Source organism: Plectropomus leopardus, chromosome 4 (genome assembly GCF_008729295.1).
Source record: "Plectropomus leopardus isolate mb chromosome 4, YSFRI_Pleo_2.0, whole genome shotgun sequence".
Taxonomy (NCBI): Eukaryota; Metazoa; Chordata; class Actinopteri; order Perciformes; family Serranidae; genus Plectropomus; species Plectropomus leopardus.
In genome coordinates, this window is record NC_056466.1 from 24,691,837 (window position 1) to 24,708,283 (window position 16,447).

The 16,447-nt window shown below is 39.5% G+C and overlaps 1 protein-coding gene across 1 annotated transcript; it reads right to left on the reverse strand.

The window, feature by feature from the left end:
* Window positions 1-2,464: 2,464 nt before the first annotated feature.
* On the reverse strand, window positions 2,465-16,200 carry slc24a2 (solute carrier family 24 member 2). Its single transcript, XM_042485599.1, has 10 exons — window positions 15,280-16,200; window positions 7,369-7,404; window positions 6,942-7,053; window positions 6,390-6,473; window positions 5,860-5,898; window positions 5,649-5,728; window positions 4,920-5,057; window positions 4,330-4,419; window positions 3,027-3,193; window positions 2,465-2,914 (listed from the first exon to the last, which is right to left on the reverse strand). Exons 1-10 carry the CDS (start codon window positions 16,198-16,200, stop codon window positions 2,665-2,667), a joined length of 1,917 nt encoding a protein of 638 aa, XP_042341533.1. The 3' UTR covers window positions 2,465-2,664.
* Window positions 16,201-16,447: the final 247 nt, after the last annotated feature.

The window sequence follows — 16,447 nt, forward strand, 5'->3', positions numbered from 1 at the left end:
AGGTGCTTATATACAGTCTTACATTACAGTTTTTATACACATAAACACACAATAAAACACAGTTTCAACTTTGTCAGATATGGGGAATAATTTGGGTACATTTTATGGACAATGACAAAAAAACAGCTTTTGAAATTTATGAAAACATACAAATTAAAAAAAGAGGAATTTAGTCAACATAATGACAAAATATGATTTTTAACCCTTTGGGAGTGTTAAACTGATACTGCAATGGCAATCTGATCAGGAAAATCAAATCCATTTATCCAAAATGGATTATGTCTAGAAGTTAAATTAAGAGAAAAGCAAATGCAAATTCATACCTGAGTGTTTTTGGGAAACAAAATGTAAAAGTTTCAAAAATGTTTAAGCATGTCACTGTCTTTTACATTTATTTACTGCATTACTACACAAGATAAAAAGCAAAGGAGAGTGTTATTTAGAGATGGCTTGTACTTTTATCGAATATTCCTCCAAGACTGATGGAGCATGTTGAAAATTGCTTGGATAAAAAAAATATAAAATGTCAACCCACATTAAGCTGTGCTTCACATATTTGACATATAAAGCCAGCTGTGCAGTTCATCATGCACTGGCAGTTCAACTGAAAAAGATGAATGAAACTGAGAGCACATTTAGTGGGACAATGAGATTGTAGTGATGAGTCAGCAATTCTGGAAAAAGATCATTGCAATTTGACGTCGACACCCAAACAAATACACTTCCATTCAGCCTCCCTCTTGCTGCCTTTCTCTTTTTACGTCCACAGCATTTCTCATATCTTGTGCACGAGCACAACACAATTGCGTTGTGTTGCTTGGTCTGAGTCACTTTGCATTTTTTCCCATTTACAGAGCTGGGGCTGTGTATGAACATTGAAATTATTTTTCAACGCACACAGAATAAACAGCTAAAAGACCACATTTAAATATTTGCTTAATTTGACAAAAAAGTGTATTGCATTGGACTGCACCTTTACATGGGTCACGTATATATATTTGTTATATATTTGTCTCTTTTAAGGACAGTTTGACTTTACTTATTACAATAAAAAAGGAGACCCCACCAAAATCCACCTGAATTTCACACAAAAAGAGAAAAAAATGTAATAACAGTAATGGGAAATGTTTCACTGAGTTACGACACTTCTTTATTGTGTTACTCTTTGAGTTGTTTAATCTTTTTTACAGCCCCTTCAGAATATTTGCATTTGGTTAGTAGATGAAAACAAACACAATAGCGATAAAAACCAAGTGACTTTACATCCTGCTGTAGCGATAAATTGACATCAGGTATATATATGTCATTTTATCGCTACAGTAGGATGTGAGGTTACTTGGTTGGTGTTAGATCTAATAGAGAGAGAGGTATGAGGGGAAAACCAAAACGCCAAAATATATGAATGTCACAAACTGCATCTTTGCAACAGTCCATTTTTTTGTTTTCCAGTCAAAAACATGGGCCTACTTGATGTTTCATAAAATAATTTCATTCAAAGATTTCAGCCTCTATGTCACACGCTGACCACAAGAAAGCAGTATGTGAACGTAGCGGTGCAACAATTTTTACAGTACATGAGTTGTTTGAGTTGTTTCACATCAAAACATTACAGAAGAGACTGAGTGGTGAACTACTGCATCATCTAATAGGAAATATGACACCGACCTGTTTCATATATTTCCATGCATAAAATATTGTCCAGTTGTAGTGAAGTAATCTCTCTCTAAGGTGGTGCGTGTAAAGGCAGACACAACAGAAAAAGTCACAAGCATGTCATATGAAAAACCTGAAACATGATGTTTGGGATATACTGAGCATGATAAAACACCTTAGGTCCATTCTATCTGTGTATGCTCTCTTGTAACTATTTAATGTGTCCCACATGGGAACCATTTCTGCCAAATATGTCCTCAAATATACTGAATATGAACATAATAGAGTTAATAACACTGGATATTTCCCTTTCGCTGATTGCAAAGCCATACAGGAAGTGGAATGAACATAGTTGAAATCTAAAGGTATGTAAAGCAGCTATCACAATTCTTTGTTTCTCCCCATGACATACCAGATCTTTTCAGAGCTTTTTAAAACAAAACAAAATAACGTCTCTTTAAGTCCCCGTATTCAGTTTATGTGCGTAACTTGGCTGCTCGCATGAGTAGTGGAGGTTCTCCTTATACTGCCACTCATACCTTTAGTTGGAAAAAACAACAATCTCTGGTGATCTTCAGTTGAAATCTCCATCCCAGGTAGTGTTCACATAACTTGTCCATCAGATTTCAACCAATACTACTGAATGTAGTCACATGGTAAAAGGAGAGAGAGGTCCCTCCTACAGGGCGGCATTGAGTCCATAAATGATGCACAGACTTGTTTAATGCCACTGCTGAACAGCTGTGATGCACCGGTCTGAATTTTAAGCATTGATTTAAATCAGTGCTTGATTGCGCGCGCGTGTGTGTGTGTGTGTGTGTGTGTGTGTGTGTGTGTGTTTGAGACCTGTCACTTGATTATGTGTGTATGCGTCTTTTATTGTGTATGTAAGTGAAACAGGTAAGAGAGAGTTTGTGTCTGTGCAAGCATTTTTTTCCAATCCTACAGAAAATCATGGTACATGTGAGCACATTTATGCTTAATTTCCGCTTCAGCGGGAGTCGCTCTCTCTCAGATGGTGACGGGGCAGACAATGACTCTGTCCTCCAGCATGACGCTGACAATGAGGAAGATGAAGTAAAGCAGGAACATGAGAAAGCCCAGGATTTTGCTCATTTTCCACTTGCAAGCCGCGATGGAGATGATGACGAAGAGGAGCATGAGGAAGAGAAGGACAATGGCGCAGAAGAGGCCGTTGCTGCTCACCTCCACCGGCTTGAAGTCGTTGATGATGTTGTAGAGGAGCCAGGGGAACGGCAGACTGGAGGGAGGATGAGGAAGCAAAACAGAGAACAGTTTTATGTCAGTATTTTATTTCTGAGCTCAGTTGTGAGAGAAAAAACAGTGTGTTTTTTGTAGTTTGCTGCACTCACCCCACAGTGATATCAAAGATGTTGGAGCCCACAGAGCTCGACACCGCCATGTCACCGAGGCCTTTTCGTGCTACGATCACACTGGTGATCAAGTCAGGGATTGAAGTGCCAGCGGCTAATATGGTCAGACCCATTATCTCCTCTGTGATCCAGAACGTTTCTCCAACCTGAAAAAGAAAGAACAAGTTGCTTAATGTTGAACAGCTTATAGAAAACTGCATCAGTGACACTGAAATTGTTTTCACATTGCTCCAAACATTGTTTGACATCATTTATAATGCAGTATATGCACCAGTGCAAGCAGTGCTCCTACCTGTTCACCATCTGAAAAGCATTTTTGTCTTGCTTTTGGTGTTTGTGTATCCATGCTAGCTCATATGGAGTCAGTCGCATTTTTGTTTATTAGGCAAATCTGATTAAATGCAATATTTTATAATAATACCGAATGGTGATATTCTTGGACATTCTTGCAACGTCAAACGTCTATTTGGCTATTCCATCAGCAGCTTCATACATTAGAAAAACTAAAAATGATAAATCAACCACCTAAAAACAATAAGTCAGTATCAGCCCACACAGGACTCACACCCCAGTCTTCTGGATGAAAGTCCTGTGCTTGACTCATCCATTCACCACATTGCTCCCACCATGGACTGTGTTGCTTTTCATACCTGACTCTCTGTCAGTATATTTGCTTTTTTTCTTGTAGATTTGCTACTTTAATTTCAGACAATATCTACAATTGGCTAGTACTAGCCCTAACCATGGCTTCTTTGTCCTAACATTTACTGCTTCTGACCTCAGTGCAGTGGGATCCACAGTGATGCGCTGTAGAGACGGATGCAAAAAGTCAAATAGCTGCAGTGTGACTTTTTTCACCAGGATGCAAATAGAGACTGTATTTGGTCCAGTAATTTAAAATGGTATGAGAACAGGACTGTGACAGGATGAGACAATATTAATTGACCATCACACATCCAACACATTGTGCACACAGCGCTCTACACTTATGGTGAAATAAAAGGCAGGCAAATCTCCTATTTGACCTTGCACACATGCCCTCCTGCTTCAGGCCTGTCTGTCGTTGCATTTGCGCCGTTAAAATAGAGTGTTACAGGTTCATCTGGCTGTGGATCAATGCAGATTAGTTGGGATTAGCTGCTGTGGTCACACATTCAACACCCTCACTGCTGCACTCATAGGACAGGCCTTGGAAATAGAAGAGACTAGACAATAGAAAAGGTGCAGGAGACAGATACAAACAGTGTGTGTGTGTGTGTGTGTGTGTGTGTGTATGAAGTACCTGGTGAGCCCACCACACCATCAGGTATGAGAAGAAAGCAATCCAAGTAATGGCGCCGATGAAAGTGATAGGAAAGTACTTTTCTGAGGTCTGAAACAACAATAAAAACAAAATTTAGTTGGACCATACAGTTGACCGACCAACCAACCAAACAACCAAACAACCAACCTATCAATTACTGGTCTACCTTACCTGAGGGGCAGTGTCAATGTCTAATACAGTACTTTGATCCAAATGTATAGGCCAGTTGGTAGATTTGAAAACACCAAGACTGAAACCTGCTGTTTCTCCCAAAATTATAAAGCAAGTCATGTAATAAATAAATGAAAATAGAGAAATTTGTTATCTAAAATATTTCAGGTAAGCAAGATTGTAAAAACAGCAGTGAAAAAGGCCTGTATTTTTAATTAATATCAGGTGATGAACAGAAACTCTTCATGTAAGTATGTGAATATGTACTTATATACTTATGCATTGGTAACTCATAATTGCTTGTAATCATTTGTACACACAAAACACAAAAAATGCTTCGCGCACTGTGTGTGTGTGTGTGTGTGTGTGTGTGTGTGTGTGTGTGTGTGTTTTTTTACCTCTCTCCTGACGTCAGGAAGTGTTAGCCACAGAGGGAAGACGATGGGCATGACGAGGAGGTAAGTGAGCTGTTTCCTGGTGGTGTCTGGCCAGGCAAGGCTCAGAGGCTGGTCCTCATCCTCCTCTTCCTCGCCATCCTGGAAAAGGAATTCATTGATATATATATATATAACATTTATAAAACTGGCATGATTAAAAGTCTTTGTATGTGACATTCAGAGCAGCAAACCATTATTTGCTATGTAAAGATATAGTGGAGTAATGGTATAATGAGCAGAGAATGAAGTCATGCTCCCTCTGTGTGCGTTACAATCCAAGCTTCTCTGTTTTTTGTTGCAGCAGACGGTCTGGCTGCACGTGCATGTGAATCCCTGTGTGTGTATATCCCATTGACTAGCTATGTGCTGACGCCCTGCACTGTGCTCATATTACCATTGATAATGCCATCCCATACCATGGTATTGGAACAACATTGAAAGTTGGAAGTGTGGCGCCCACCCTCCGGTTTTACCCCAGTTAGCTCTGTCAGCACTGTTGTTGTTGTAAGCACTGTTTGCACTGTAAGCAAGCACCGTTGCTAGCCACAAGCTCAGCCACCTCCATGTTGAGAGCCACATGCAGGCAACCCAGGCTCAGACTATAAATCACAGACAGGCTCTGAATGTCAAATACAGCTCCTTTTACATGGAAACTTGGAGGAATGCAAAAATACACAGTAAAACCCACACCTCTTCTCCTCCTGCAACGCCATTCATGGGTGGTGTGACCTCCACTGCAACATTTGAACTGTTGGGGATGTTTTTATCAGCTTGAGGAAAGAAAAAGAAGAGAGACGAGAGCACAGTTTAAGGACCTTGTTCAAAAGAAAGTATTCAAAAGTATTAATTTGAAATCAAAATGTTGTCGAATGACATTAAGAGAGGAGCAGAAACTTAGTACAATTTGCATTTCTCGCAGGTTGTGTCTGGGAGGCAGGTCCTACGTTGAGAAACAAAATATATTTGTTAATTTCCTTGTTAGGAGGTCATCCTAACAAGTGTAACACAGTATGACATGTCTTCCCCTCAATGATGATTGGTCTTACAATGGAGTAGTTGACAAATCCGTCAGTCTGCTGACAAATACATCTACTGTCAGTTCCTGCACTAATTATTAAATGGGCAAATCAGATAAATCAAATGACTGGATACATGTGAAATGCAATAGATACATACATTCACAACTAACAGATAAAACATGAATAAATAAGAAAACAAATAACAACAAAGGGGAATATAAAGATAAAATTGTAACTTCATAGATCACAAATCAAAACAGTCTTCTCATTGAGTCACTGAATGCATTGTTTCAGTTTTACTATTTGATTAACATGTTTTTCTTTCAGCCATTCATGTATCAATATCCACAGTTCTTGATTGATGATCCATCACTTGATTTATTCGGACTCCCAAAGTTTCACTGTCACTCACCTACACCATTGGCACTGGTACCGTCTTCTTTACATTTCTGCTTGGCCATTTTGTGCAGGATTGATGCCTTCTCTTTGAAACGTGCTAAAAACATAAGAAGCTCAGTCAGTTCAGCATCGTCTCCTGAACATTTGTGATTAATTCGCACATGTACATGCTCTTTGCAAACAGAGCAAAATATGGTTTCCCACTGTCCTTTGAAAACATTTTACAGGGAGAGAGTAGTTAAATGAATGAATATATTCACCCTTATCTTACAAAATATTACCTCAACCAAAGACTCTAAGTCTCTCAAGCACACACATTTCGTAAACTTAAACATAATCTTCACCAAAGCTGTTTTACCTTCTTTAACATATTAACCATGAAAAAAAAAACATTTAATTGTCCATGCTGCCACATAATCTAATATAAGCTATATAATGTTCCCCCGCACATCTTGTGTTTTATAGTTTGATGGATTTTAGCATTCTATCATGTTTAACAGATTCTGTTGCATTTAAGTGCATGTTTGAGTGTGGGTTTGCTTTTTTTTTTTTTGCTTATCCTTACCTTCATCACTGAGGGGGTCGAGAGTGTGTATCATGAGCTGGAAGATGCTGTTTCTCATCAGTGAGTTGTGTAGAGAGGCGCAGCTGCCTTCCCTCTGCAGCCTCGGTTTGGCCTATAAAAACAGTAGCAAGAATACCACAATGTTTATATGAAAGAAAAAATGAATAAGTGCATACAGTACCATTTCCATCAATTTTATTATTAAATCCTGAAACTCTGCCAAATAACATTGGTGGAGAGAAAAAAAGACCCCAAAGCGTATTTAAAAAAATTAAAAACATATCTAGAAACACCTTTTCTTTAAAATGCGTTACGACTTTGATACAAACATTATTCTGTAAACATATGCTTGCACATAAACCACTTTCTTTTTACATGACATGTTCCAGACCCTCCAAGTTGCATAGAGAAAAAAAGCGAAACTCACCGTCAGCTTGTTCTCATCATCTCCAGGTGCGTTAACCTTTAAAAACACAGAAAGAGAAAACAATCTATATTTTTACAGTATAAACTTCCTTATAGTTACACGTGAGGTTTAGAGACAGTGACATAAACATATGATCTATATGCAATTCAATATCTGCAGGAAATACTACATAATTTCATAATCTTCAATATTTATTCAGACCATGTGGTGTTATATTACATTACTACAGTGGTGGGAAGAAAATAGGCAAAGCAAATATTATAGCTTACAGACTACAACAGAAAAAAAGTCTTAATTTATTGATTTATTTTGCCTTCTTTAACGATAAAAGTCTATTGAGAACCACTTCTCATTCACAATGACGACATGTCAACCCCTGACATTTACTTGAACAAATGTTTTGTAAACAATGAATAAACAATGAAAACTCTCTTTCTCAAATAGGAAGAACACCCTCAATCTTTGCATCTAATATACTTTATTCAGCACACTACATAAAGTATATTAGCACGAAGGACACAAACGAGAGACAGAGGAGGACTCGCACTAATGTCAACCCCAACCATTTCTTCAGAGGACATGTTCAGCACAGCGGTGTGATCGCTCTCTCTCTCTCTCTCACACACACACACACACACACACACACACACACACACATGTAGAGAGCACTGGCTGGGACAGATAGAGTCTGTAGTGGTGTTGGGTAATGTCAGAAGTCGGGAGGGTTTGGTGGGAATCAGGGGTTTGGAGATGTTCAAGAAAACAGATGGGAACATGGCGTGTTGTGGATAGATTATCAAATGTACATTTTTGTTGTTGTTGTTGGTACAGACCACAAGTTAATAAAGGATGTTTGCACAAGCTGTTCTCATTTACTGAACTTTTATTTGATGTGCTAACGTTATGACTGTAATGATAATTTCAGTTTTCATTCAGTTGTTCACCAAACTCTCCACTATATTAGATGGTATTCGTCTCTGTAGCTATCCATAGGTGGGTTTTTGCACACCGAGAGTCATCGCGTTATACAATATTGATCTGGAAAAGAAAATCTCAAGATGCTTTTAGGACAAGCTCAGGAAAAAGCAACAGAAAGGAAGCTTTGAATTTAATGTTTAGAAAGCATTAATCAGATCCAAGTTTGTCCATGAAATCTGGGCAAGAATAAAATAAACTTTTAACACAAGGAATTTAGATATTTCTGTTTGGTTAGAAATTAAAGGTCCGGTATGTAAAATTTACTGGCATCAAGAGTTGAAGTTGCAGACAGGAGAACAATGGTGGCTGACATGAAAAAATGAAAACGTGAAAATGTGAAAACACAAAAATGCAAAAACAGCCTTAAATGGCCCTATCTAAAGCCATTGCCCCTTCAAGGCTAATGTAGAAAGATGCCAGACTCCGTGGGACCCACTCCATATGTAGATAGAAATGGCTTATCTAAGGAAACAAAAACACAATAATTCTTATTTTCAGGTCAATAAAAGACTAATGAAAACATAGTCCTGAATAATACACTGTATACCATTGCTGCAAATAAATGCCTTTAAATCCTACACACTGGAACTTTAATTAAACTGATGGTCGAGTCCAATGATGAATCTCAGCAGCTAAGACGCAACATAACGGAGGACCAAAACCACTTTTTCAAAATCGGTCATGGTCTAACAAATAATTTTAGATCCATTTTTCACCAATCCTTGTAAACCACTGCACAATTTGATGAATCAATCTTATATGTAGTAATGATCTGAGGTTTATGTACAAAAATAGGTTCAGGAACATGCTTTGCACTTCTGTAATTCCTAGCAATAATTGTAGAAACAAATACATCAAATTCCAAACAGCAAATTGTTTGTGTGAAATGCCAGATAATATAAAATAAACTCACACACTCAGTCACTCACTTGCATTGTCATAACAGATTCACAGTCGCCCTTAACTTTAGCTTAGAGCTGGAATAGCACTATTTTGCCTGAGGTAAACTTCTCTTTTGTAGTGCTAAACTTAATACAGAGTTAGCTTACACAGACAATGATGTCAAACTGCCTTTTTCTACTCATTCTACTCATCCTCGAGGATATTGCAATTTTGTAGTCTTGCAAAACTTTATGTATAGTTGTTTGTGTTTTTTTTAAAATTGTGTCTGTGTTATTAACTTTGCCATGTGAAGCATTTTAGGCTGCATGAAATGTATGAAAGGTGCTAAATAAATAAAGTTGAGTTGAGTTGAGTAGTCTATTGGATCTGACTAATCATTACTAAACAGAGAGGTGGGGGTTTTGTTGTTGACACGTTTTCATGATGCAGGCCCCAGAGTTTGAGCAGATAATCCCTTTAGCTTGAATCTGACAAGACACCTGCTGCTGTTATGGCAGCTAAAGGATGGATAAATATAGGGGGATTCTTTCTGTTTTACTTCTACATTTGTTAACTTGTTTGTCCAGTCCATAATTCTTCGTGTTTATTGAGCTTTTATTGCTTCTGTTGACATAAAGATAGGGGGAAATGCTATATTCATAATCATCATAATTACGTATTCCTTATTTTGTCACAAAAATATAATGTTTTAAGCAACGTTGGTTACTTCTTTATTTTTTAAAACTGTATTTTTGAATAAATTTTCAGGTAATTGTCTTGTACTTTTGACATTTTTTTTGGTTATTTTTTCTGTCATTGCTGAAGGCCGTCTTCCCATGTTTCTGAAAAAAAAAATCAAGCCAATTTGATCAGGTTTCAAATGGTCAAGTAACAAAAAAACAGAAGAAGGTATGGACACCTGTCTGTGCAATCCATGTGATTGCTGAGCAGCTCTGATGGCAGAGGCCAGCTTGGCATTAGTTCATGTTTGTTCGTGCTCACATGGCTCCTGATAGCTGCTGGATGACAAAAGACACGACCTGCTGTAGAACCTGCTGGGACTGAAATTGGAGTTTAATTGTACCACAGTATACTTGCATATTTGTTGTATTTTGTTGGGCATGATATGCTGTAAGTTACTTTGAAAATCTGCTAATTGTCGTCCCCTTTGCCCCTATTTCTCTCCCACCTCATTTCCTCTTTGGTGTATTTTTGAGGTTAAACCTCCCCATCGGGTTTTTATATGAATCATCAACAGCTAATATCCAAAAAAATCTGAGTCAAATCAATTCCAGCAAGTTAAGCCATTTGGACCAGAAACAAGAACACCCCCCTAATCTTTTTTCCTTGTCATTCGAGCAGGAATACAAATAAAATGTAAGATATGGTGCACTTTATAACTAAGTTGTAGATGCTAAATTAGCCAGACCTGAAGAGGACTGTCAGAGAATAACATAATAAAATGTGACGCTTCTTTGTTGAGAATGACACCTACAACAATTTCTATTTTGATATAATAAATACATTTAAAAATACAAAAACTGTAAATGAAAGCATGAGCAAATGTATAAAGTGTTGCCGCTACACAGATAATATATACTGTACATACAAATGACATTTATTAAGAAGCAGCATGTTGTCATTCAGGTCTTACTATTGCCTGAGTTCAAAATTTTATGCATTTTTTTTTTAGTTACAGAAAATTACTGAGCTCAGCTGCAGCTCACTGGTTCATAGTATGCATCTGTTTTTACTGACTTAAACAGAACAGCTAAACAGAACAGCCGTAAATCACGGAGCATAATTTAAGATCAGGTCTTTAAAAACATTTACTTTGGAATAAACTTGAATGGTAGTCCTCCATCAAAATCTGTCTCCCTTAGGAAGTAATGTGTGACGACAAGCAGATCACAGCTTGTTCTTGTAAGAGCTGTTTAAGAGTCAAAGGTGATCTGATAAGAAGAAGAAGGCCTCAGGCTTAAATGATTTTGTCACTTTTGATTGAGCTGCCGTTTCAGTTCAGTGGTCTCATCCCTACTCCAGACAAGAAGCTACAGATGCTGAAAGACACCCAAATCCTAAAATCCATGCAGATTTACACCAAACCTCCCTCCCCTTTCCCACTTATCATCATTATCACTGTTATCACCGAGGCACAACCTGATTACCTTCAAAAAATGTCTGCACATTTTCATTTCCCTTCTCTCTCTCTCTCTCTCTCTCTCTCTCTCTCCCTCTGTCCACCTGACCATCCGAGCTGTGGGACTTAGCCAGGATTAATCACCACTTTTAGACTGGTGCTGTTCAAGCCTGCGTGTGAAGTCCCGCAGCAACCTTCACAGGTCACCGTGCTGTCAAACATTCCTCTTTCATCTGTCAGCAACTTTTTATTTATTCTTTTCAGCTGCAAAACTGTTCATTGTATCTGCAGTTTCCATTGCAATAAGTCAGCATTCAGTGCCTTGCTCAACAAAACTTCTCATCATTTAGCTGCATTTCTGGACAGCAGATTTTGACCATAATCACAATGATCACAATGAATGAATGAAATGCAAAGTGCGGTGCAAGTGTAAAATCAGTCAGCTTTGTGCTGACCCCAGAGCCAGCAAGACTGAACGGAACGTTGCTGTTGTTAAATAAAAGTTTTATCGTTTAAGTCTGTGATTGTAGAATAAAAACTTAATGAGAATGCAGATGCACAACACTGCTGCATTGTATCCGTGTCTGATATCCACTGAATTTGAACATTTCATTGGAGCTCTGCAGCAGCTGGGTGACAGAGTATTGGGCTGTATGTTTGCTGTCGTCACCACAGGTAAGCAGTTGATAAGGGGATCAGAGAGGATTGTCGTCTTTAGTGCCATCAGCAAGAAAACCATCAGATCTCTCGTGTCCCTCTCTACACAAACACTCTATGCATAGTGCAAAAAACACCTGAAACATCCACAACCAGCCACAAAACAAAAACCAAATCACAGTTATGAGCACGAGTGCAGGCTGAGGATGGAGCAGCCTTTTATTTCTTAGTGATCTACTGATTCTTGCTCCCCCAAGGAGCATCTGACTATTATTAGCGGCTCTAATGGGATTGGGGAGCATTAACCCCAGGGATTATCAAGCAGCTACTGACACATGAGGGCAAGGCAGTTGGACATCAAGTGCTGGACGACAGAAAGAGAAAAGCTGTTCTTGGGTTGAGGTGAGACAGCCTGACGAACAGCTGATTCCCAGAAGGGCACAAATGTCAAATAGAGCTTCTGCAACAACACTGAGGAGCGCCCAGATATACTACATGTGCTCACAGGTTAAAACAGAGAGAGTATGAAATATACAGAAGTGGATAAGATACAGACAAGTCTGATGATTCATTTGGGACTAAGAAAAAAAAATCTTATTGTCAGCAACTGATTGTTGGTGAATGAAATTACATGAAATACAAAATTGTTAAAAATAGTTTTGGCCTGAAGATCATGAAAGACACTAAAAGTACTAAATGACCAATTCAGTGTCAGGAGAAAAGAAAAACACAAGATGACAGAGGCAAAACGATAAAGATTTTATATAAAAGTGATTGCTGTGCCAAGAATTTAGCTCATACTTTGATAAAACTAAGAAAAAGCAAGTCATGCTTCCTGGGAAACAGTTTTTTTTCTTCTTGTTTACAGTTAACTAAGCTTTTAAGGGGAGGAGCATTAAATCAGTCCACATTAGAGCCTGGTGATCATGAGCTCACCTGTTCCCGAAAACGTGAGAACTCCTCCTGACCTGAATCATTGCCATAAGAATATCTGCCTCCTTCTAAGAAGTGTTTTCAACCACCGGTAGAATCTAAAATACTCAGAAAGCAATTTTGGAAATTGAAAATTGATCGTTGAGTCTCAATACTAGATCCTGAAATACTATTTTTTTGGATAGGTACTCGGACCAATCTGATGTCCTGTGAATGAAAAAACAACTATTTCTCTAGATTTCGATACTGCATCTTTAACAATTTGTTTCTGAGCACAAGATCTCACTGCATTAGCCTATAATACAAAGAAAATGCACCATAATCTGTGATTTATATTTGGGGACAAACAAAAATCAGATCATGTGCACTCCATGCGCCCCTGAAGAACTGGTGATGGGTGTTGTCTGTCTAGGCTACAGGCTAGCTGCTCTAAGATCAGCCTACAGTACTTTTTAATGTTTGTCACCTGAGCGCCGTATGAGATTACAACATCAGAGAGTAACAGATCTGACTCCAACTGCACACAGACAGAAAAAGACGAAGAGACATACGTGAGTATGTGTTTGCACTGCAGCATCATCATCATCATCATCATCATCATCATTTCTCCCCCCCTCTGTCTTGAACACAGCAGTGTGCAGCACAAAGAGCACTCCAAGCTAATCTCTTCCCCATCATCTTCTTTCAGCTGATACAAAGTGATTTGTTAAGTGAATGTGAAGTGGTTGGTACCACAGTGTTGTCACTTGGTAAACATCCTTTGTATGACTTATTCAGATTGTAACCAGCTGTTACAAAAACACACTAAAACACTCGAAGGTATGACCTTCCCTCAGAGACATGAGACCACTTTTTGCAATGTCAGGACAAAGACGAGGAGCGCTTAAAGAGGGAGCGTGCTGGTGAGGTTAAGTAGATGCTACGAGGATTGCTGGAGTAATTTTGCTCTTTCTATTGCCTCAGTTTTTGGCATACAGAATGCTTATGAATATCTGAATATGACTTAGTCCTGGCATGGTGTTTGAAAACAAAACTACATATCAGTATGTGATATTTTGCAATTTTCTGACTGGCTATATGTGTAAGAACACTAACATGCTTCCGTTGTCACTCTTAATAATTCACTTCTGTAGAATTTTGATTGAAAGCAGATTTTTATAAATTCAGCCCCGTGTAGTTTGGACCATACATCAGGCTAATATGGCTATGTAATTACCCCTGGGGTCATGTTGTTTCCATGTTCTTGTTTTTTCCTGGGGACATTACTGGCTAAAATGCTCAACACTATCAAAAGTTTTCTGTGATAAGTGTGGCATTATATTGACTGACTCTATTGACCATCTCCCCTAAACATGATGGTGGGTGAGAATAACACTGAAAACTTGATCAAAACCTTGTAATGAAGTACGGTAAATTAAATCAAAGGTATATAAATGTATTTCACTTTCATTGATATTCTAACATAAAATCTATCATAAAGTCTTTTGCATTTTAATTAGTACTATTCTGAGAGTCTTGCTAGACTGTGGCCTGGACTTGGTTACTCAAAGTAGTGACAGAAGTTAAGGCCTGCTTCAAGAATTAGTCAGCACCGGGAGTCTGCAGTCTGGTTCTGCGGTCTGGCGCAGTCCAAGCTGCACAGGTGGCAAGTTAAGACAAATCTCTATCTATATCCCTCCAGTCAGGTGAAGTCTAGATGGTTTGGCTGTCTGGTAGGACGCTGTTTGTTCAACGCCCTATCTGCTTCCCAGAACAGGAACACTACAATTCTTGGAGTCAGTGGCAATGACAGGTTCCCTCTGGGACCTCATTCATTGCTCATACACATGCTTTCTTAGATCAGTCCTTAAGAGATGACCAGTAACACAAGTCAGGATTTTTTTCCAAGAAATATAACCTCATCCACTCATCAGAGACTCAGGCCAAAAATGACGAATGGTCACTTAAAGAAAAGAAGAGCTGTACTTCCACATTTAGAACCTTGCATTTTTCTACTTTTAGAAGATTTTCACATTATTTTTCCCTGTATTAGAGTTGGACACTTGTTGATAGTTGTTTGTGATGGGGATGTTCCTTCAATGGACGGAGGGTCATTCAGTGACTAATAACATCGAGTTAAATGTATGGGTGGATGGATGAATGTACGGATTAGCTGTTGCCATAAACTGACAGAGTAGAGTGGGTATGAAAAGAGGGAGAAGAGGGTGAGATGGATGAACGGACAGATGGACTGATGGTTTAAGAGAGAGATGGATGGATGGATGGATGGATGGATGGATGGATGGATTAATGGTGATGGATGGATGGATGGACGTGCTCACCTTTGGTGCGGTCTCCAGCTCGTCCACCTGGTTGCTGCCCAGGCAGGATTTGATGACCTGTTCTACACTGGCGTTAAACTTCATGAACGTCACATAGAAGCTGTAGCACATCAGCAGGCTGATACTTTCCGACAATGTGATTTGATTATCCAGAAAGAAATAGATGAGCATGAGCAGGCCGATGATATAGAATGAGACGTCTCTGAACAGAGGCCACCAGGTGAGGTGCAACACCTCTTTGGAGAACAGGGCGCACATCCCGATCACAAACAGGATGTTGAAGACAGCAGAGCCCACAATGGTACCGATACCCACGTTACTGTGGGAAACAAAGACTCCTATGACAGAAGTGAAGAGCTCTGGGGCTGAGCCACCTGCCGCCATGAAGGTGGCTCCTGCTACATCATCAGAGATCTGCAGCCTCTCTGTGATGACTGTGAGCGCAGGTACAAAGAACTCATCACAGACTATGGCTAAGGCTATGAACATGTACAACATGCCAAACATATGAAAAACCACATAGCCCTGGCGTCTCTCCTCCACGCTGAAGTAGTCCGTTGGGTAGTCCCCGTGATTCATCTCCATGTCAGATGATTTCATAGCTACCGGCGTGTCCTCTGGCGCAGCTGTGAGATTGTGGTACTGTAGAAGAGTTCTCTGGGGCACTGCCTCCTCTGCTGAGCCCTCAGCAGACGATTCCAACTCCTTGGCCACAGATGTGACCAGCGACAAGGCACTCCATGAACAGAATGTGCAGACCGCCACCATACTGATGATGAAGCCTAGAATCCGTCCTGGCCGCAGCTTTCTTCTGACGCCATGATAGTGGTGCCTGGTGCAGCTGCTGTGAGGGCCCAGAAGAGGCTCGGAGCTGGAGGAAGCCATCCTGTCTGGACTTCTTATGGGTAGCAGGAAATCCATGGTGTTTGGCGTAGGTTGTCAGGCAGGGTGGAACAGTCTGGAATCCCCCCAGTGCTGGGTTGGTGGTGCTGGTGGCTACGAGGGCGGGGGTTTGACTCACCGATTTGTTTGCATGCTGCTTCCCGGGTCTAAGCACAATGGGAGCCCTGCAGTCTGATTCCAGGATCTAGCCCATTCAAAGGCTTCCTCATATTACTCACTGCAAGACAAAGAAAAAAAAATAGTTTAAATGCAAGGTAGCTGAAAA